General features: G+C 50.3%; 2 protein-coding genes and 1 pseudogene across 2 annotated transcripts in view; 1 reads left to right on the forward strand and 2 right to left on the reverse strand.

Annotated features, from left to right (window-relative positions):
• Positions 1 to 5,807: 5,807 nt before the first annotated feature.
• Positions 5,808 to 6,356, reverse strand: LOC139001552 (centrin-2-like; annotated as a pseudogene).
• Positions 6,357 to 9,425: 3,069 nt separating this feature from the next.
• Positions 9,426 to 16,785, forward strand: LDLRAD2 (low density lipoprotein receptor class A domain containing 2). Its single transcript, XM_070403063.1, is given in 11 exon segments — positions 9,426 to 9,488; positions 11,310 to 11,370; positions 11,373 to 11,501; positions 11,504 to 11,643; positions 11,646 to 11,754; positions 11,757 to 11,804; positions 12,410 to 12,499; positions 12,502 to 12,540; positions 15,319 to 15,444; positions 15,610 to 15,788; positions 16,717 to 16,785. Coding segments are annotated over 11 exon segments (1,053 nt in total).
• Positions 16,206 to 22,658, reverse strand: part of HSPG2 (heparan sulfate proteoglycan 2) — a 98,276-nt gene continuing 91,823 nt past the window's right edge. The window contains exons 87-98 of the mRNA XM_070404299.1: positions 22,296 to 22,394; positions 21,678 to 21,899; positions 21,155 to 21,399; positions 20,628 to 20,799; positions 20,411 to 20,533; positions 20,263 to 20,319; positions 18,458 to 18,533; positions 18,274 to 18,352; positions 18,091 to 18,161; positions 17,829 to 17,912; positions 17,434 to 17,537; positions 16,206 to 17,316 (exon numbers count right to left, since the gene is read on the reverse strand). Coding sequence (XP_070260400.1) covers positions 17,144 to 17,316; positions 17,434 to 17,537; positions 17,829 to 17,912; positions 18,091 to 18,161; positions 18,274 to 18,352; positions 18,458 to 18,533; positions 20,263 to 20,319; positions 20,411 to 20,533; positions 20,628 to 20,799; positions 21,155 to 21,399; positions 21,678 to 21,899; positions 22,296 to 22,394 — 1,505 coding nt within the window. The 3' untranslated portion in view covers positions 16,206 to 17,143. The remainder of the gene's footprint in view (positions 17,317 to 17,433; positions 17,538 to 17,828; positions 17,913 to 18,090; positions 18,162 to 18,273; positions 18,353 to 18,457; positions 18,534 to 20,262; positions 20,320 to 20,410; positions 20,534 to 20,627; positions 20,800 to 21,154; positions 21,400 to 21,677; positions 21,900 to 22,295; positions 22,395 to 22,658) is intronic.

A 22,658-nucleotide genomic window follows, 5' to 3' on the forward strand; every position in this document is an offset into this window, starting at 1 on the left:
TCAGTGTTATATGCCAGTTTTCAACCTACATAACTAAATGAATAGTTTCTACTTTTAAAAAGAAATAACAGAGTGGTTGGTTCAGTGGTTGAGCGTTGACCTATAAACCAGGAGGTCACGGTTCGATTCCTAGTCAGAGCACATACCCAGGTTGCAGGCTCAGTCCCTGGTGGGGGTGTGAGGCAGCCTATCGATGATTCTGTCTCTCCCTCTCCCTTGCTCTCTGAAATCAATAAAAAAAAATTTTTTTTTAAGAAAAACAACACAAGTGATTCCAAGATGGAGTCACTTTGGTAAGCCCCACCAACACTTAATACAGGAATACCTTGTTTTATTGCACTTTCCTTTTTTGTTGTTATCCTCACCCGAGGATATTTTTCAATTGATTTTTTGGGAGAGTAGAAGGGAGAGGGAAAGACTGAAAGAAACACATCGATTGGTTGCCTCCTGCACGATCCCCCATCCAGGGCCCCAGGCTGCTGGGGAGGAGCCTGCAACCAAGGTATGTGCCCTTGATTAGAATCAAACCCAGGACCCTTTAGTCCAGCAGGCGATGCTCTATTGACTGAGCCAAACCGGCTAGGGTGAGCTTTGCTTTATTGCACTTCACAGATGTTGCATTTTTTATAAATTGAAGGCAAGACCCTCCAGCTAAAAGATTACAACTAACTTTATTGCAGCGATCTGAAACTGAACCCTCAATATCTCCAAGATATGTCTGTACTTGTAGTTTCAGCCTCGTCCAGGAATGGAATTTTTTTTTAATTGATCTTAGAGAGAAGCGGGGAGGGAGGGAGAGATGTGACAGAAACTTCAATCAGTTGCCTTCCTCATGCACCCCTACGGGGAATTAAATGGGCCACACCTGCCAGGGCTGGGAATGGAATATTCAACCAGTCAGTCTGGAATTAGCTGGTCAACCCTAGGGGGATTACCTGTTCAAACCCCATACCTTTCCCCTTGTTGCCTGAATTAATCCACTGAACTTCCTTGTCCCACCCTCTTTCTGCCTATGCTGGCTTACCATTGTGTTTCACTTTATCCCACTTCCCAAATGTTGAATTTTCTTACAGATTGAAGGCAAGGACCTCCACTGTGGTCATCTTGGAACCAAACCTGTACTACCTCTGAGGTATGCCTGTAAAACCTACCATTTTGTGCAACTATTCACCTCTCACCTAGCTCCCCTCTAGTTGTTAGGTGAGAGGCTGCCCGATTCATAAATGGTTTTCTAATGACAATTAGATCTTCAGATCAGCTCAATTGAATTTTGTTTTTTAACAATACCAAGTGAGATAGATACTACAGCAAGGCCCTAGATGGTTTGGCTCAGTGGATAGAGCACCGGCCTGCGGACTAAAGGGTCCTGGGTTCAATTCCGGTCAAGGACACAGGCCCGGGTTGTGGGCTCGATCCCCAGTGTGGGGTGTACAGGAGGCAGCCAATCAATGATTCTCATCATTGATGTTTCTATCTCTCCCTCTCCCTTCTCTGAAATCAATAAAAATATATATATTTTAAATACAGTCGTTTCCAAACATTTTTTAAAAAAATAACAGAAGGTGCAGGTTTAGAAGGTAGAGGACGATTTCAATTTTTAATATATTGGATTTAACCCAATCTATCGAATGTTTACATTTCTATATGAAATCAGTATTTGTACTATGTTAATGAACTATTCTACCTTCTCTTTTTCACACCGCCCTTTGGAAATCTGGTGTGTGTTTTACACTTGCAGGTCATCTCAATTCAGACTCCCCACATTCAAGTGCTCAGTAGCCACATGGTGAGTAGCTACAGTAGAGGACAGTACAGGTCTATACTCTGTTGACTTCCTCTTCTATTCACTGTTCCACCTACTCCAATCTGGCCTGTGACCTTAGCACTCCTCTCTAGCTGCTTTTATCAAGGAGGTTCCCATGATTTCCCTACTACCAAAGCCAGTGGCCTCTCTGTCCTCAGCTCTGCAGTCACCAGCACAGATGACCTCTCTTGCTATCTAGACATGTCCTTCCCTCAGTGGCTGCTCCACAATCTTCCTGGCCACCCCCTCCTCTTCTATTGGTTTTCTCATCTAAAGGATGGTGTAAAGGAAAAACTCATTCCCATGTGTCTCCTGTATTCTCGATACTCCACTCTTAGACTTCTGTGAGTTTTCCACTCATCAAGCAATTCTGTGATACCACGTGGGTGTCCTACAATTTAACTCAATTCAGACGCTACCTACCTGGAGACGGCATCAGATCACACAGGTTAGGGATTCAGGCCAATAAGACTGCGCGCGCACACACACCCTTCAGATATCAGTTGCAAGTCCAGCTTCTCACTTGTGCTTTTGACCAACTGCTTGTAATTTGGAGGTTCCCACAACCCCTCCCCACACACCTGGGTTAAATTAATTTGCTAGAGTGGCTCACAGAACTCGGAAACATTTTAACTACTAATTATCAATTTATTATAAAAGGATCAAACTCAGGAGCAGCCGGGTGGAAGAGATGCACTGGGCAAGGCATGCGAGAAGGGACACAGTTTCCACACCCTCTTTGGGTGCATCACCCACCCAGCACCTCCACAGTTTACCAACCAGGAAGCTCTCGGAACCCTGTCCTTTTGGGTTTTTGGGGTTTCATTACATAGGCATCATTGATTCAATCATTGGCCATTGGTGATTGGACTCGGTTTCCACCCCCTTTCTCTCCCCTCCCTGAAAGTTTCAGTCCTCTAACTATGGTTAGTTCTTCTAGCAACCAGCTCCCACATTCTTAGGTTACCTAAGGGGCTTTCCTGAAGTTAACCCATTCACATAAACTGCTGTGATTGAAAGGGGCTTGTTATGAGCCTGGACAGTGTGGCTAAGTGGGTGAGGTTTGACCTGTGAACCAGGAAGTCACAGCTCAATTCCTGGCCAGGGCACATGCCCAGGTTGCATGTTCCTTTCCCAGTAAGGGGCGTGCAGGAGGCGGCTGATCAATGATTCTCATCACTGATGCTTCTCTCCCTCTCTCTGAAATTAAAAATATATTTATGAAAGGGGTTTGTTATGAATAGCAAAAGACACCTTTTGGCTAGTGCCATTTTGGGGCTGAGCCCATCTGATTTCCAGATGACCTAATACATTTATAATTCTTTACAAATTCTCTAATCACTTCAGAAATTCGAAGGGTTTTAGGAGTTTTGTGGTAGGAATGGAGGAAGACCAAATATATATTTCTTATAAATCACAATATCACAGCTCTATCCACTAAGCCAAACCGGCTAGGGCAGGGGTGGGCAAACTTTTTGACTCGAGGGCCACAATGGGTTCTTAAACTGGACCGGAGGGCCGGAACAAAAGCATGGATGGAGTGTTTGTGTGAACTAATATAAATTCAAAGTAAACATCATTACATAAAAGGGTACGGTCTTTTTTTTTTTTTTTTAGTTTTATTCATTTCAAACGGGCCAGATCCGGCCCGCGGGCTGTAGTTTGCCCACGGCTGGGCTAGGGCCACACACTTATTCTTTTTTTTTTTTTTTTTTTTTTTTTTTAAATATATTTTATTGATTTTTTACAGACAGGAAGGGAGAGAGATAGAGAGTTAGAAACATCGATGAGAGAGAAACATCGATCAGCTGCCTCCTGCACATCTCCTACTGGGGATGTGCCCGCAACCCAGATACATGCCCTTGACCGGAATCGAACCTGGGACCTTTCAGTCCGCAGGCCGACGCTCTATCCACTGAGCCAAACCGGTTTCGGCCACACACTTATTCTTATTTACTGGATAACTGCTCTGTGCCAGACACTGTTGGGGGCTAGCTAAATATTAATCATGCTCTATTAACCGTGATTGCTTTGTTCTGAGTAAAGAAAGCACATTCTAACCTGCCTGGGAGTTAGTTGAATGCCCTGGGACCTGGGAGTCAACCTAGCCCCTGGGGCCTGGGTGTTGACTTGCCCCTGGGAGTCAACCTTGGAATGTGGTCCATTCTCATTCAAGAACTGCCTATTATCATAGAAAGATTAACAACCCTGTTACCCAAATAATAGTCTAGTCCCAGCCAGAATTGCCTATAATCTGTAATCATTATACCCATTTTTATTCCTTTTGCTTACTTCCCCAGGCCTGTAATACCCATTCTTTTTTTATTTTTTTTGAAACGATGTCCATACATCTTTATTTTATTTATTGATTAATTTTAGAGAGAGGAGAAGGGAGAGAGAGAGAGAGAGAGAGAGAGAAATAATGCTTTGTTATTTCACTTATGTATGCGTTCATTGGTTGCTTCTTGTATGTACCCTGACCAGGAATTGAACCTGAAACCTTGGCCTATCACGATGACACTCTAACCAACTGAACTACCCAGCCAGAGCCTCAGTCTTTTATTTTTTAATTTATCTTTGTTGTTGATAGTATTACAGATGTCCCCTTTGGGTTTTTTGTTGTTGTTGTTTTCCCATTGATCCCCTCCACCCAGCACCCGCCCCTCCCAGGCCTTCACCACACTATTGTCTGTGTCCTTGGGCTCTGCAGATAAATTTCCCTGTTAATCTTCCCCCACCCACTTCCCCATCCCCGCCTCCCCTTTGAAATTCCTCAGTCTGTTCCATAGTTCTATGTCTCTAGATCTATTTTGTTCATCAGTTTAATTTGTTCATTAGATTCCACATATGAATGAGATCATGTGATACTTGCCTTTCTTTGACTGGCTTATTACCCTTAGCATAATACTCTCCAGGTCCATTCATGATGTTACAAATGGTAAGAGTTCCTTCCTTCTTTCTTTCTTTTTTTTTTTTTTAATATATTTTTATTGATTTCAGAGAGGAAGGGAGATGGAGAGATAGAAAACCAATGATGAGAGAATCATTGATCAGCTGCCTCCTGCACACCCCACACGGGATTGAGCCCACACCCCAGGCATGTGCCCTGACTGGAATCGAACCCTGACCTCCTGGTTAATAGGTCTATGCTCAATCACTGAGCCATGCTGGCTGGGAAAGAGTTCCTTCTTTTTTACCCCTAAGTAGTATTCCATTGTGTAGGTCAGGGGTCCTCAAACTATGGTCCGCAGGCCACATGCAAATACAAATATTGTATTTGTTCCCATTTTGTTTTTTTACTTCAAAATAAGATATGTGCAGTGTGCATAGGAATTTGTTCATAGTTTTTTTTTAAACTATAGTCCGGCCCTCCAACGATCTGAGGGATAGTGAACTGGCCCCGTTTAAAAAGTTTGAGGACCCCTAGTGTAGATGTACCACAGCTTTTTTATCCACTCATCTGATGGGCACTTGCACTGCTTCCACATCTTCGCTATTATAAATTGTGCTGCTATGAACATAGGGATATATATATATTTTTTCTGATTGGTGTTTTGGGTTTCTTTTTTTTTTTTTTTTTCAAACTAAGAAAGGCTTTATTTTAAGAGAAAACAAACAGGAAAAAGACATCCAAATGCAAGTGAGAGAATTCACTATATTTTTTAAAAGAGAAAGCTGCACTTAGGTGTCAATTAAAACCAGAGCCATTGTAGAGATGCCTGCTGTTTGTGGTGACAAAGTTACAACATGTGTTTGCCTGAGAAGTCTTTCTGTGGTGGCATCAATGTGGGACTGCATGACAAGAGTGAAGCAATACAAGGTAGAATGGCAAGTGGGTAAATGCTCTGATGTGCTCTTGTTCTGTTTTGGAGAATTAAAGGAAGCAGCAGGTCACCTCACAAAGAACTATATTGTCAAAGAAAACTTTAAAAAGTTGAAAATGGATGTGAGGTTGTTACTAAAGGTATACAGGGAGGTTAGTGGGGGAAAAACGCTTGTGTTCTCAAAAACCAGGTTTCATACAATAACAGGCACTAAAACTAGTTGTGTGTGCTTGCAACAGGAGAGAATACTCTTTATAAAGGCTGGTCTTTTTCATGATATGCAGGAAATCTTCCTCATTGACTTTCCCGTCTCCATCTCAATCAGCTTCATCAATCATTTCCTTCAGCTCCTCATCAGTGATGTTCTCACCCAACTCATTGGATACACGTTTGAGATTGTCGAACGATATAGTCCCAGTTTCATCATCATCGAAGAGCTTGAAATCTTTCAGGATGTCTTCTTTGGAATCTTTCTCGCACATTTTTTGAGTCATCACAGTCAAGAAGTCATTGAAATTCATTTTTCCTGTACCTTCTGGATCAATTTCACTTATCATCTTCATAATCTCTTCTTTCTTTGGTTCAAAGCCCATTGCTCTCATCACCACCTTGAGCTCTCTAACATCAATGGTCCCAGTTGCATCAGAATCGAAGAGATCAAAAGCTTGGCGTAGCTCCTGTATCTGCTGTGGACTAAGCTCCAGCTTAGGACTCAGTCTTTTTTTTTTTTTTTTTTTTAATATATTTAATTGATTTCAGAGAGGGAGAGAGAGAGATAGAAACATGGTGAGAGAGAATCATTGACTCGCTGCCTTCTGCATGCCCCCTACTTCAGGGGATAGAACCCACAACTCGGCCATGTGCCCCTGACTGGAATCGAACCCGGGACCCTTCAGTCCGCAGGCTGACACTCTATCCACTGAGCCACGCCAGCTAGGGCAAGGACTCACTCTTTTTGGCTGGGAAGATGATGCCACATTTGTTGTCTTAGAGCTAGAAGAAGCCATCTCCGACCGACTCTATTTTGGGTTTCTTAGGATATATTCCTAGAAGTGGGATCATGGGTCAAATGGGAGTTCCATATTTAATATTTTAAGGAAACTCCATTTTGTTTTCCACAGTGGCTTGCACCAGTCTGCATTCCCACCAACAGTGTAATAGGGTTCCCATTTCTCCACACCCTCACCAACACTTGTCTTTTGTTGATTTGTTGATGATAGCCATTAGGACGGGTATGAGGCGATACTTCACTGTCATTTTAATTTGCATCTCTCAGATGATTAGTGACTGAGCATTTTTTCATGTCTCTTGGCCTTCGGTATGTCCACTTTGGAGAAGTGTCTTATTTAAGTCCTTTGCCCCCCTTTTTTTTTTAAAAAAACAACAAAAACATTTCTATTGATTTCAGAGAGGAAGGGAGAGAGAGAGCTAGAAACATCAATGATGAGAGAGACTCATTGATTGGCTTCCTCCTGCATGTCCCCTCCTGAGGATTGAGCCTGCAGCCTGGGCATGTGCCCTAACCTGGAATCTAATCGTGACCTCCTGGTCTATAGTCCGTGCTCAACCACTGAGCCATGCACATCAGTCAGGCTCTTTGCCCATTTTTTCATTGGGATAATTGTCTTTCTTTTGTTAAGTTGTATGAGCTCCTTATATATCTTGGAAGTTAACCCCTTATCAGATGTATCATTGGAAAATGATACATAGATTGTATCATTGGCAAACCCCATATCATCGTCCTACCCCATGTAATAGATTCAATGTAACCCTGATTAAAACACCAATGACATATTTCACAGATCTAGAACAAACACTCCAAAAATTTATATAAAACCAAAAAAGACCTCGAATAGCTGCAGCAATCTTGAGAAAGAAGAACAAAGTTGGAGGAATCACAATACAAGATATCAAGTAATACTACAAAGCCACTATATACTAAACTGCTTGGTACTGGCACAAGAACAGGTATGTAGATCAGCGGAACAGAACAGAGGCCCCAGAAATCGACCCAAACCATTATGCTCAATTAATATCTGACAAAGAAGGCAAGAACTGCAATGGAGTAAAGACAGTCTCTTCAAATAAATGGTGTTGGGAAAATTGGAAAGGTGCATGCACAAAAATGAAACTAGACCACCAACTTCTACCATACACAAGAATAAACTCAAAATGGATAAAAGACCTAAAGTAAGTAATGAAACTATAAAAATCTCAGAAGAAACCATAGGCAGCACAATCTCAAACATCTTAAATATATAGCAATATATTTACTGATACATCTCCTAGGGCAAAGGAAACTAAAGAGAAAATAAATCAATGGGACTACATCGAAATAAAAAGCTTCTGCCCAGCAAAAGAAACCAGCAACAAAGTGAAAAGAGAGCCTGCTTCATGGGAGAACATATTTGCAATGCATAGCCATTCCTATTCCCTTTGTCCTACCCCATATAAGCAGCTGGTTTATCAGGAGTTATTGAGCAGATTTTGTGGATGGCCTGCTGCTCTCCCACTTGTTAGCAGTATTGGAATAAATGCTCATATATGACTCAACCGTGTCTCTGCTTAACTGGCTCAAGTAGTGACAGGCAGCCCGGACCCATTGGTTGTCCAGTTTCTCTAGGGGTTCAGAGATCAACAAGACAGTTATGGAATGCAATTTTAGTGGGGGCCAACAGGCAATACATACAAGATAAAAATAAGCAAAATAATTCCAGTGAGTGCTGATGTTATTGAGTGCTGATGTGATTGAGTGTCAAGGAGGGAGAGTGCTAATTCAGATTGAGAAGTGTGGTCTGAGGAGGTGACATGTGACCTGAGACCTGAATGACCCAAAGAAGCCAGCCGTAGAAAGCTATGGAGCAAGAGCACTCCAGGTGGAGGGAACTGGGAGTGCAAAGGCCCTGAGGCAGGAATACTTTGTAATAGAGCTGACTCTGGCCCAGTGCTCCTTCACCATTTGCTATCTCTCTAGGCCAGCAGGCCATATATGACCCACAAAATCATTTGGTCTGGCTCTGCCGAGGCATCAGGGTGAGTTAATTAAATGTTTGACCAAATATAGCCAGCGAATTTTTTAAAAATATATTTTTATTGATTTCAGAGAGGAAGATTGAAACATCAATGATGAGAGAGAATCATTGATGGGCTGCCTCCTGCACACCCCCTACTGGGGATGGAGCCTGCAACCCAGGCATGTGCCCTTGACCTGAATCGAACCTGGGACCCTTCAGTCCCAGGCTGACACTCTATCCACTGAGCCAAACCGGCTAGGGCTAATTTTAAAATTGATAATTTTGTATGGCCTGGGAGTGATGTTATTAATATCCAAATGGCCCTTGGCAGAAAAAAGGTTTCCCACCCCTGCTCTAGGCCCTCAAAGAATTTCCTTTGGTGTCCTGGGCCTCTCTTAAGCTCAGTCCCTGCCATGCCAACTCATCCAGGAAGGCAGCAGCATTCTGGGGCTGTGGGTCCCTCTCCCAGAAGCCCTGTGGCTGACCAGGACCTGAGTTTCCTGGTTCCTGTCTGGCAGGGGGTGAGCAGACATCCTCCCAGCCTTCTCAGCCCCAGCCCCAAATCTCCATGACAACCCTAGACACAATCCTGATCTGAAGGAGGATCTAGAATGAAGAGCACAAAGATCACTGAGGAGGAGCTGGCGGACTTGGCTCTCCTTGCCCCTTGTATCCTGCCAGCCTCCCCACTGGCCTGACCAGGCCCCCAAACCCGGTTTTCCCCAAAGACCCCAAACCAAAGATTCTGCAGGTTTGCCCTGTTGCTGGGCACAGCAGGGCTGGATGGAAGCCCATCTTCTGCAGCTCCCCCAAAGGCTGCTCCTGCTGGGGGCAGCCGCCCTGACTGTCTGCTCTGGAAACAGGTGTGTATAAAGGGACTTGGCTGGGGTGGGCAGGAGATTCAGGCCCCACCACCCTTAGAGAATGTTTCCCCAGTCAGTACTCACCCTAATGGGCTGGGACCCCTGGAGTGGGGGAGGCTGGGAAGCCCTGTGCCTGGTCTTGCCTGGCACCCCCAAGTCTACCCAAACCCCTCTGGAAGACCGGAGCTCCAAGTCACTCAGAAGCAGGGATCTGGGGGGGATGTGACAGCCCTCAGATCTGGCCGTGGAGTCAGACAAGCTTGCATCACAAACTCGCTCTGCCTCTACCTGCATTTCTACCATTGAGATCATTGTTTCAACTCTCTAAGTCTCAGGTTCTTCAGTAGTAAGATGGGAATCATAGTAGACCCTTGCCCCTTAAGAGAATTGATTATCGTGCATTAAGGACGAGATAAACCATGCAAGACACTTAGCCAGCCCGGCCCACAGAAAGTGCTCAGTTCACCAACTCTACTCTCATTCCCCACACTGGCATGTGGCGCCCTGAGGGCTGAGGTTAAATCAGGGTTCTTCTTCTTTTTTTCCCCTAATGTATTTTTGATTTGAGAGAGGATGGGAGAGGGAGAGAGAGATAAGAAACATCAATGGCCCTAGCTAGTTTGGCTCAGTGGATAGAGCATCGGCCTGTGGACTGGAGGGTCCTGGGTTCGATTCCGGTCAAGGGCACATGCCCAGGTTGCAGGCTCAATCCCCAATATAGGGTGCGCAAGAGGCAGCCAATCAATGATTCTCTGTCATCATTGATGTTCTGATCTTTCTCTCCCTCTCCCTTCCTCTCTGAAATTAAGAAAAATATATTAAATATATTTTTCTTTAAAAGAAAAGAAACATCAATGATGAGAATCATTGGTTAGTAGCCTCCTGGATGCCCCCTACTGAGGATCGAACCAGCAACCCAGGGCATGTTGTGCCCTTGACCAACCCTTCAGTCCGTAGGCTGATGCTCTGTCCACTGAGCCAAACCGGCTAGGGCAGATCAGAGTTCTCTTTGCGAGGAGAGGGAACGGCTGTGAGGTGGGCAGGTACCCAATTGTGTCTACCTCATCCTTCAGGCAGCAATGACAGCCTGCATGCTATCACACTCACTAAATGCCAGGCAGTGTCTGAAGCACTGAGCACGTTCATGTCCACAGTCCTTTAGTTTCAACTCCAAAATACACAAGCTGTTAAAACCAAAATTTGTCCTTAACTAATTTACTGGCAACACCTGATCTGAACTGACAGGAGGCTTCATTTGTCTTTCTCAGGGTAAATGTTCTTACAATTGCTCTAGAAAATGATCATGGAGGACTGTATATACCATACAGCATGGGGCAAAAGTAGGTTTACAGTTGCTCGTATGGGAAAATAATGCAGTAGCCCTGGCCAGGTAGCTCAGTTGGTTATGCTCTAACCGTTAGAGCGTCGTCCCAATATGCCCAGGGTGCAGGTTCAGGGCACATACAAGAATCAACCAAAGAATGCATAAATAAACAGAACAACAAATCAATATTTCTTTCTCTCTAAAAATTAATAAAAATTTTTAAAAATATAATAATTAATAATGCAGCTGTAAAGCTACTTTTGTCCCACCCTGTAAATACATCATATTCTCTTTCTAAAATCTGGAACATTCTGAAATATATTCGAGGATTTTTTGAATAAGAGATTGAGGGCATAAATTATTTAATCCTCACAAAAATTCCGAGATTGCGTGCTCATCCTCCCCATTTTACCAATGAGGAAACTGAGGCTCAGAGAGGGTGAGTGACCTAGTTAGGGTCACACAGTGAGCAGGAGGCAGAGCCAGGCTTGGAACACGGCCTGGTGGACCTCTGCTGGGCGGAGGTGGCAGGGGGATGGGCTGTGCGCTCGCACTCTGCGTTGCGCAGGTTCTACTTCGTGGCCCAGGACACCTTCTACTTCGTGGTCCAGGACACCTTCTACTTCGTGTCCCAGGACACCGACTTCGGGCTTTGGCTGCGTGCGGCGGCCCCAGTGACAGGATCGGCTTCCAGTTCCGCTTCTTCCTGGTCTACAGCCTGACCTCGGCGTCCCGGGCATCCCAGGAGCCCAACGCTTTCACCCCAGCATCCTTGTCCGACACCTGCGCCCCTGGCTCCTACCTGCAGTTCTACGAGGGTCCGAGGGTCCACCAGGAGCGCCCCGGCCCCGGGACACCCCCCTCTGCGGCCTGACCATCCCTGGCCCGGTGAGGTCCACGGGGGAGTTCCTCAGCCTGCGACTGGTCACCAGCCCCGCGTGGACTTCATGGGAGAAGTCACCTCTTTCCGTTTGGGTGGGTTAGGGCTGTTGGCCAGGACGGGGCCTCCAAGCTAGGGTAACTGCGGCCCTGGGCTACCAACAGGGCACTGGGAGCCCTAGAAGATGGAGGGGATTGGGTCCTAAGAGGGAAGGAGGTGGTGAGTGGTGGCGGGGTTGGTCGTGGTCACGGTAAGGGACATTCCAGCCTCAAAGAGCTAACCCCATAAATCTGGCTTCCATGGCTGCCCATACCAGACACACACACTCCCACACACAGCCCCACACTCACACCCACTCACCCACACTGTACATGTACACAACTCACACCTCATACACATACAACTCCATACCTTGTACACCCACACTGCAATCCACAACCCACACACCTCACACACATGGAATTCACATCACACACCTCATACACTCACAGTACCACCTTGCACACTTCCACACAACTCACACTCATGTTCACACGCCTCTCCTCTACCAGCAGAGGGGCCTAGTTAAGACTCTCGAGTCTGCATGCACATGGAACCAGCCTTCTCCCACCTCCCACATTCTCTCACTATAAGACCACCCATCCTGCTTGCTATGGACTGGCCCAAGTTCCTCATAACATGCCTCCCCTTTGGACCCCAGGCTCCCGTGGTCCCTACTTCCGCTGTGGGAATGGCGGGCGCATCCCCCTGAGTCTGGTTTGCGATCTCTGGGGCGTGGACAACTGTGGCCACGCAGTGACCAGGCTTCCTGGCCACCAGCCAACCGCAGAGGTCAGTGATGGGGTGCAGCCTGGGCCCTGCTGGGCAGTGAGGAGGGAAGCGGGGGCCCAGCTCCCCCTCCCAGGGCAGGGCCTCGGTGGGGAGGCCGGAGGCAGGGGCATGGCAGAAGAGAACAAGGGGAAGCACAGTAGTGGGGAATCACTTTAGAAAACCTGTGCACACAGCCCACAGAGTACCTGAGGATCAGAGCAAGTTAGAGCCAGAATGACATGAGAGATTATCTAATCCAGCTGCTTTCAAATATTTTTTAAAGAAAAAAAATTTTTTTAAGTTGACTTCAGAGAGGGAGAGAGAGATAGAAACGTCAATGATGAAAGAGAATCATTGACTGGCTGCCTCCTGCGCACCCCCTCCTGGGGATGGAGCCTGCAACCTGGGCATGTGCCCAGACCAGGAATTGAACAGTGACCTCCTGGTTCATAGGTTGATGCTCAACCACTGAGCCACACCGGCCGGGCTCAAATGATATTTTAGTGCTGGAAGCTCTTCCTAAATGGGACTTTGCACAGCGGCCCAAGACATTAAAGGAAAGATGCACTGTTTAAGTGGACAGGACGGGCCCCATGTCCCAGTGAGGAACCTGGCTTTGACTCTCAAGACTTACTTTTTTCTTTTCTTTCTTTCTTTTTTTAAAAAAATATATTTTATTGATTTTTTTACAGAGAGGAAGGGAGAGAGATAGTTAGAAACATCTCTAACTATCGATCAGATGAGAAACATCGATCAGCCGCCTCCTGCACATCTCCTATTGGGGATGTGCCCACAACCAAGGCACATGCCCTTGACCGGAATCGAACCTGGGACCTTTCAGTCTGCAGGCCGACGCTCTATCCACTGAGCCAAACCGGTTTCGGCTCTTTTCTTTCTTTTTTTGTTTTTTTTTTTTCAAGACTTACTTTGAAAACTACTGATCCAGTCTGACACACATTTCACAGATGGGGAAACGGGCCCAGGGAGGAGAAATGACTCGACGGCTCCAAGTCACAGTCAGTGATGACATAACCAGGAATGACCTCTGAGTCCAGGGAGACCAGGTCACCCAGGAGTGTCCTTCTGAGAATCTGGAGGTGCCCTTGCCCCCAACAGGGCTGGCATACACGGCTGAACAGGTTGTTTACTACAAAAAAGCCGCTGGCAGAGTGGAATCCAGCTTCCCGGGTCCCCGAACACTCCCTCCTCAGTCCCCTTGGCAGGTTCCTCGCCACCCCTGTCGCTCTGTGCTTTGTGCCATGAGGCCCAGTCCCTACATCCGCTCCTCTTCCATCCTCCACACTCATTCCCTCAGTGGTCTCCTGCAGAACGCATACCAGCTGGAATGTCTTTGAACTCTAGTTATATAACCACCTCCCAGCTCATCTCCATGTGGGTGTGTAGGTGGCATCTCAAACTTAACTTGGCCCAAAACTGAACTCCTGATCCACAGCTGTTGTGTGACTCTTTTTAAAATATATATATTTTTATTGATTTCAGAGAGGAGGGAGAGGGAGAGAGAGAGATAGAAACACCAGTGATGACAGAGAATCATTGATCGGCTGCCTCCTGCATGCCCCACATTGGGAATCAAACCCACAATCCAGGCATGTGCCCTTGACTGGAATCGAACTCGGGACCCTTCAGTCCGCAGGCCGATGCTCTATCCACTGAGCCAAATCAGCTAGGGCTACGGGTCTCTTCTTAACCCTCACTCTTAGTGAGCTCTCTCCTGACCCTTTAATTTCAAAAAAAAGCAACGCTGTGTCCATGGACAGGTGAATGGATAAACAAAATGTGATGTGGCCACACAATGGGGTATTATTCAGCCCTAAAAAGGATATTTCAACATGTCTAAAACCTTGAAGACACTCTAATTGAAATAGGCTAAACAGAAAAGGATAAATGCTGTATGATTCCACTTCTATGAGACACCTAGAGTAGTCAAATTCAGAGACTGAAAGTAGAATGGTGGTTGCCAGGGGCTGGGGTGGGGGGGGGCGGCGAGGGGGTGGGGAGGAAGAGAATAGGGAATTAGTATCTAATGGGGACAGAGTTTTAGTTTTGCAAGATGAAGAGTTCTGGAGATGGATGGTGGTGATGGTTGCACAGCAATGTGAATGTGCTTAACACCACTCAACGGTACACTTACAAAATGGTTAATGGTTTATTGTGGTATACATCACAACTTTAAAAAAAAGCAGCCCTGCTCCTAGCCAACATGCCTGTCCCTTTTCCCTGCTTAATTTTATCTCCATTTGACATAAGTTCCTTTGTGTCTTCTCACACTGAACTGCCAGTTCCATGAAGACATTTTTGTCCATTTTGCTCACTGTTGTATCCCCAGTCCCTAGGGCATAGTAGTAGATGCTCGAGAAATATGAGTCAAATGAGGGGAAGAATGAACCTCCATGCCTCAGCTTCCTTATCTGTGAAATGGGGGGATAAACCTAACTTTTCAGAGTTGTTACAAACTTTAAGTGGAACGCCGTAGGTAAAGGGCCCAGCACTGAGCACAGTGTTGGGTGCACAGAGAACACTGAATATGTGCACATCCTCCTTCCTCAGAAGTAGCTCCATTCATAAACTCCAGGCCCTGGAGCTAGACTGCATGAGTTCGAGTCCTCCCCTATCACTCCAGCTGTGTGACCTGGCAAATGACTTAGCCGCCCTTCCTTGATCTACTAGCTTACAATGGAAATACTAATTGTAACAAACAGAGGTTTGGAAAGGACTAAAGGAGACATAGCCATGCCTTAGGAGCCCAGTTCTGTGTTAGCGCTGTTATTTCCCACTCAGGTCCCTCTCTGATGCCCAGCCAGGAGGAGAGTACAGAGGCTGACACCTCCAGGCCCCCGACTGTCTCCCCAGCTCCCGGGTCAGCAGGCCCCCTCCAGAGTGCAGCTGGGAGCAGTCCCCCAGCAGGTAGCGGCCGTGCACAACAGGATGCAGCTGCGGAAGGTAGATGGTCTTGTTACCACCTGCCCCCACTCCTCCCACCAAGATCACACCGGTCCCTCTCCAGGTGTTGGGAACCGGGGGAGCAGGCCGGGGCTGAGACCTGAGTGGACTCTCCCTTTCCTCCTGCAGGTCCCCGGCTACAGAAGGTGGCGCTGGCCTCCTCGCTGCTCCTGGCCTCATTGGTCTCCTCTGGTGCTGTTGCTCCTCCAGCCAGCTGGCCTGGAGGGCTGGTGCCCGTGGCCTCTGCTTTAGCTGCACCATCTGTCACACATGTTCTGGCCAGGTGGCCCCTGGTGGACTGCGGCCGAGTAGGACAGCCTTCCAGGGTCAGGGAGGCCATGCATAGAGAGGCTGCAGCTTCAGAGGATGGACAGTGGGCTCTTGGGTCGGACAGACCCTGGGTCTGTCCCCACCCCCCAGAGGACTGTCTGACCTTGGGCAGGTCACGTAACCCTCTGAGACTCAGTCTGCTCCTCTGGAAAATGGGATGATCCCTGCCTCCCAGGGTTTGGGGAAGGCCACAGGAGGTGACCGGCCCCATAGCTCGTGCTGTGGCTGGCACTCTGCTGGATCTGTGAAGGGCAGGACCTCCATGCCCAGGGCAGGGAGCAGGGGCCTCGCTCACCTGAAGCTTCCCTGACTCACCCCCAGGCCTCATCTGCCCTGCTCTGGTGCACCCGCAAGTCCCACAAGTGAAGCCCTAGTCAAAGACACAGGGACCGCCCTGGCGGGGATAGCACCGTTTATTAAGAAAGATCAAGACAAAGACCACAGGAGGTCCCTTCTGGACACAGAGGCCAGGCGTCCTGACCCAACATCTGGGGAGCTACTGGTGGGGAGGGCGCTTGTCCCCAGTTGGGCCCTCAGGTTCCCACAGATGGGGCAGGGGTGCCATGGCCCCTTCTTGTCCCTCCGTCATGAGTCCTGGCTTCCCCCACCCAAGGCACTTGCTCTTTCCAACCAACACCCTCCTCCCCCCATATCCCTTGGGCCTTCACTTCCAGATCAGTGGGGGGATGCGGCCCTCTCAGTGCTGGGCTCGGCCTGCAGCAGCTCCTGGTAGGAGCTGGGGTGGAGTTTCCCTGTAGCACCTGAGGGCGGGGGCCCTGGGCTAGGTGTTGGGTGGGGGGATGCAGACCAGCTGGTCAGGCAGAGGTGAAGGTGGAGGGGGGCTGGGACATGGGCTAACGGGGTGGGGGCTGCCTGTCCAGGGGTGAGCTGCCTTTTGCTCCACAGTTGGCACTAAAGAGCTTCTGCTACCCAGAGGAGGGTGGCAAAGGCCATTGCGACGCCCTCTGCTCCTAGTGGCTGGGAGGACCCGGGCTGTACGCCATAGTTGGCTCTTGTAGGGACTAGGGCTGCAGACATGGGCGGCCTGGCTCTGCCGTGGGGGCACTTCTGAGGCCACTCAGCCACCATGCCTGCCCCTCTGAGGCACCTGCTCCCAGCCAGCCTGCCCTGTTCCCCAGCCTGCGGCTTTGCCCAGGTGTGTTTGGGTGGGGGGTGGCATGCCCACCCTCCAGTCCAGCCCAGGGCGGTAGCAGCAAAGCGTGGCATCGCCTCCGTTTCTTACAAAATATTCATAATAATAATATTAATAATAATAGACTCGACGATGTGGGGCTGGGGCACTGCCCAGGAGTCCTTGTGGGCAGGCAGCTGCCTATGAGGGGCAGGGCCGCGTGTTCGCCCCCTCCTGGGCGTTGTGCTGCAGGTCCAGGGGCTGTGGGGGCGGGGCGCCCGGCCCGGCCGAGTGCAGCACCAGGTTCCTGAGACAGCCCATGATGCCTGAGGAGAACCTGCCCCCGGTCAGTGTGGCCACGTTGGGGGCTCCGCCTGTGGGGGGAGAGGACAGGACCTGTCAGTCAGCTCCAGGGGCCCCAGAGGAGAGGGGGGCGTGTGCTGGAATCTGCAGGAGCCCTTCTGGCACCGAGGCCCCAACCCAGGACTCACCGACGTAGATGCTGCCCTTGGTGTTGACGGCCACATTCGGGCCTGGGGACTGGCCGCTGACCAGCTCCTCACCGTCCACCTGGATGGAGCCCCTCCGGCCCTCTCTGTGAGGGCGGGACTGGGTCAGGCCTCCGAGCTTCCTGACCCAAAGAGCCCCTCCCATTTCCACACACTCGAGAAGTCCGCACCCGGAGTCCTTCCTTCCCCCAGATAAGAGACCTGCACCCCCCAGCTTCCTAGCACCCACCAGGTTTCACCCACCCGTAGGTGCTTCCCCCCCATGTCCTGCCCTGAAGTCTGTGCTTCAAGTTGTCCCCCCAGAGCCCACCGCCTGCCTCCCCACACGTGGTGGGGCCCCTTCCCCAGTGTCGGGGGGGGGGGGGGGCCTCCCTTACCGCAGCGCCGTCACCCGATGCCACTCGCCGTCATTGATGGGGTCCTCAGAGACAAGGCGGGCTTCCCCGCTGCCCAGCTGGTAGCTGTGGTCACACAGGCCCAGGGAGGGGTGAGGTGGGCAGACAGGAGGGGGTGTGGGAGGGTGGGGTGACACTGGGAGCTGCAGCTCCTTGTGGGAGGAGCCATGAGCTGAGCAGACAGGAAGCTATGGATAGGGTTGGGGGGGAAGGGGAAAGGTGCCAGGGAAGGGAGAGAACCCACCTGAAGACAAGGTACCCATCCTGAAGCCCGAGACTGATGAAGTCCTTCCCTTGGCTGGCCTCTCCCATCTCCTGCCAGGGAAGCACAGGGTGTCTGGGGTCCCCAGCCTGGAGAGCTGAGGCCCCTGACGGTGTGGCCTCCGCCTTTTTCTTTCCCACTGCCCTGCTGGATGCCCACACTCACCATGCCCTGCCAGAGCAGGAGGCCGCTGGCTGTGCTGGTCCGAACTTCCAGCTGGATGGTCTCAGGCACCCTGGGCAGGCTGGGGGGGGGGGGGGGGGGCGGTAGGTGGACAGGTGAGGTGGCAGAAGTCCCAGGTTCCCACTCCCCTCCCCGGGCTCACAGGCTCTCCCAACACCCATCTCACCTTCTGGGGAAGACGTAGTTGGGGAGGGCTAGGAAGCCACCGTCGTCGAAATAGGCTCCGTACTGTCCTGGGGCATCTGCGGGAGAAAGGGGGTTATGGGACAGCTGCTCACCTGCTCGGAGTGTCCACCTGGCATCGGGTCCTCTGACCCTACCTCCACCCCGTCATGTAGGACCAGGGGGCTCTGAACCTGCAGGCCCTGGAGACCCAGGGGGCGTGGACAGAATTCAGGGGCCTGCGGACTTGGATAGAACACATTAGGGTTCTATGTTCACTGTCGTCTCACTGGATTTAGCAGTTTCTCTAGTTATGCACGCAGGCAACAAAGGAAAGGAGCAGCAGGAGGGCCTGTGACTTCCTCACCAATAGATTTCCTTTTCGAATTGCAGTGGGTGCAAATATCTCAGAACACTGTGTACGCTTATTGAACTGTGTTAGCTGTTAGGACCAGCACTAGATCTTGTTATTTAATGTGTTGATGAAGCAGCACATAGATTACAGTTGAGAAAATTTAAAACATTTTGATCATCTTATTTCAGTGTAATTGGTTTCCTATTTTTGTGATTGTTGATTTTAATACATTTTTATTGATTTCAGAGAGGAAGGGAGAGGGAGAGAGAGAGAGATAGAAGCATCAATGATGGGAGAGAATCACTGACCAGCTGCCTCCTGTACACACACTACCGGGGACTGAACCCCCACCCCAGGCATGCACCCTGACTGGGAATAAAACCGTGACCTCCTGGTTCATAGGTTGACACACAACCACTGAGCCACGCCAGCCTGGGTGTGTTTTTTTTTTTTTAAACAGTCAATAGGTCCATCCCTAGTTGCTAAGTCCTTTTCCTGGTTTTAGCTCTGAAAGTCCCACAGCTCAAGAAACCCCTCAGCCCTCAGGACACTGGGACAGTTGGTCACCTAAGTCCATGGCACCTGAAAGATCCAGAACATTTGTGTTCCTTCCATCTCCCAGATGGGAAGCCAGGCTCGGGGGTGAGTAACTTGCCCAGGAAGTAGGAAGTCTGGATGGCAACCTGGACCTTTTGGCTCTAACATCCATACTGTGTGCACCTCCAACATCCCAGCCCTACCTGCTCAGACCCATCCCACAGGCCAGTGCCGGCCCCTGTGGGCCTGGCAGCTGCAAGGGTTGGGGATACTTGGCTACCCTCCACCAAATGATGAGGAGAACAGCTAACATTTACCGAGCACCTACTATGTGCCAATCCCTGTGCAGGGAGTTTCGCATCCAGCTGTAAACATAATTTCATTGAACTGGATCCTTATAATAATCCCATGACTTACATATGATATTCATAAAAGCTAACATCATATATCCACCAGGTACCAGGCGTTGTTCTAAGCATTTTAAAGACTTTCAATAATTTTACTCTCACACAATATTTTATCCAAAGCCCTGTGGAAGGATGTTACTTCTCTCCATTGTACACATGAGGAAACAGGCACAGAGAGGTTAAGTGACCCACTCAAAGTCACACAGCCAGGCAGGCTGGCTCCAGAGTCTACGCTCTGACCCACGACACCACCACCTGTCTCAGTAGTGACAAGTGAGATAATGGCTATAAAGCAGCTAGCACAGTGCCTGTGAATGTTCAAGATGGTAGGACCCAGCTCTGTGTGGCTTTCTTTGCTCTTCTTTAGTCTACTTGTGCCCAGCGAGCCTCTCACATGGACCTGTTCTGTTTAGAGCCAGGATTAAAGGTGTGGGGTAACTGGACCGGGAGCTGAGAGACCCGAATCTAACTAGGAGACAAGTCCACTCAGCTTCTCTGGAAAGTACGTACCGTTGCCCCCACTGCCTTCAAGATGCCAGTCGGATTCCGCGGTGCCATGTCTAGAGCCTATGGAGAAAGGCAGGGTCCCGTCAGTGGGCACAGACGCTGTCCCGCCCCAGAGCTCCAAAAAAGGATGGAGAGAAGCTGGGGCAGTTACCTTGTTGGCAGCGGGGGCCAGAGAAGCCGGGGGGACAGAGGCAGTGGGTGCCCTGGCAGGTGCCCCCATGCAGACAGGGCTCACGGAGCTGGCAGGGGTTCTCCTCATGCTCGCAGAGGTCTCCTGCGGGTCATGGTAGAGGTGAGTGGCACGAGCTGGAGTTGCTGCTGACCACCTCCCGCCCCTCCCTCTCCCAGGGCCTGGGCAGCTCACACACCTTTGAAGCCATCTCGACATAGACACTGAAACTCAAACTCGCCAGCAGGAAAGCACGTGGCACCGTTCTGGCAAGGCTGGCGCTCACACGGGGAGCTGTCATAGCACTGCCCGATGCCCCGGCTGCCCAGGAAGCTGTAGGTGAGGTCTAGCCGCTTTCCATTCACTGACACCTGTGGGCATGGGGACACTGAAGGACTCAGACCACACAGAAGGTGGGCATGGGCGTACCAGCAGAGAGAATGCAGTAGAGCGGTAGCTGGGAACCCAAGCTGGAATTTGAGTGGAACAGGGGACTGTAGGGTAGGGAAGGGAGGAACAGGAGCACCTACTGTGTGCCACCAACATCCATCAGTACAGTCAATCCTCAGTACAACCCTTCAAATGAGGTGTAATTACCCCATTTTACAGAGGAGGAAACTGAGGCTCACAGGTGAAGTTTCTGGTCCCAAGGGCCTTAGCTAGCTGCAGGTGGGGGAGTCTGGTTTGCACCCCTCCCCTCCTTGTCCTCTGGAAGCTGCTCCTCACCTCACCCAGGCAGCCACGGAAGGGAGTGCTAATGTTGGTGGCCGGGGACAGCTGCACCGAGGGCTCCACGCCACCGAGGTAGAGGAGGGTGTGCAGGTTGAGGCCTTGGCTCTTGCCCGGGGAGGAGCGCAGCACAGGGCGTCCGCCGTCCACCCGCAGGCTGCCGTCCTTGTTGAGGCGCTCGGCAGACACACGGTGCCAGCGGCCCAGGGCCAATGGCTCTGGGCTCCTCAGAACAGCCAGCCCTAGGGAGGATGCCGGGAGGGCTGACACACGGACGGCCCCCTGCCCTGCCCACCCCACACAGGGACAGGGAACTCCCGTCAGCCTCCTGGTGTTCCACAGGAACCTGAGAGGTGTAGGGACTTGAAGTCACACACACAGAAGGAATGTGAAGGAGCAGGGGACTCCAATTGGTCTGACTTCTGAATTCATTCCTCTGAGCCTCCTCAGGGCACAGGCAGCCAAGGGGGCACAGAGCGTGGCCCCTAGAGCCCATCTGTACGTGGTGTCCAGTGCTCACCTGACCCCAACTCGTAGCGGAACTCCAGGTGGCCACCAACCATCGCCAGGGACACGAAGTCCTCCACAGGCTCGCGCTTGCCCCCGCTGAACAGCAGGATTCCGTTGGGTGCCAGCGGCTTGAACTCAATGTCCAGGCGTAGCTCGTGGTGCATGTTGGTGAGGGCGGGCAGCACCAGATAGGAGCCAGTGCCCGACATGGAGGGCGTGGTCACGGTCACACCTGCAGCAGCCACAGCTCAGCCAGGGGCAGTGGGAAGACCAGAGTCCCGGGAGGGGTCCCATCACTCAGCCTCACTCTGGGATTCCTGCCCACCTCACTCTCTAGTCCCAGGGGCTGGAGATCAGTGAGGCAACAGCTGTGGCTACACAGAAACTCCTGGCCCGCCCGCATGCAGACCAGGCTGGAAGGATCCCTAATAAGATGGGCAAGTCCCTTTGCGGGACTCTCACATAAGGGATTGGGACTGCGCAGAAGCTTGGCCAGGTGACTTTGAGGCCCTCTGGCTCTGGCATCATTTTACCATTCTAGGACCCGTCATGGCCTCAGAGGGCCCCTGCCCAGCTTCCCCCATCCTTACTGGGATCGCTGGGGGGTCTCAGGTTGGGCTCTACTCACCTTCCTCACACCGGGGCCCGGAGCGGCCCAGGTGACAGCGGCAGTTGTAGCCTCGGCCATCGGGCCGGTTTACACAGGTAGCGTCGGGCCCACAGGCCTCTGGGGGACACACAGGCCACGAGAAGGACATTGAGGGTATAGTCCTGATGCCAAAGCCCTACCTATTGCATCCCAGGGGCCTCGGCTATCTAGGGCTTGGCCAGACTAAGGAGGGGGAGTGGATTAGAGCAAGGGCCAGAGGAGGCTGGGCAGCGGGACCGCATGGTGGGAAGTGAATGAGGACTCTGTCTGTCGTGTTCTTGAAAGACTGTACCCGGGCAATAGTATGGGGACAGCTAATGGGGCGAGTGCCTTGGTAATGGA

This window comes from Myotis yumanensis, unplaced genomic scaffold, assembly GCF_028538775.1.
Source record: "Myotis yumanensis isolate MYYU_CA2020_CCGP unplaced genomic scaffold, mMyoYum1.0.hap1 SCAF_2, whole genome shotgun sequence".
Classification (NCBI taxonomy): domain Eukaryota; kingdom Metazoa; phylum Chordata; class Mammalia; order Chiroptera; family Vespertilionidae; genus Myotis; species Myotis yumanensis.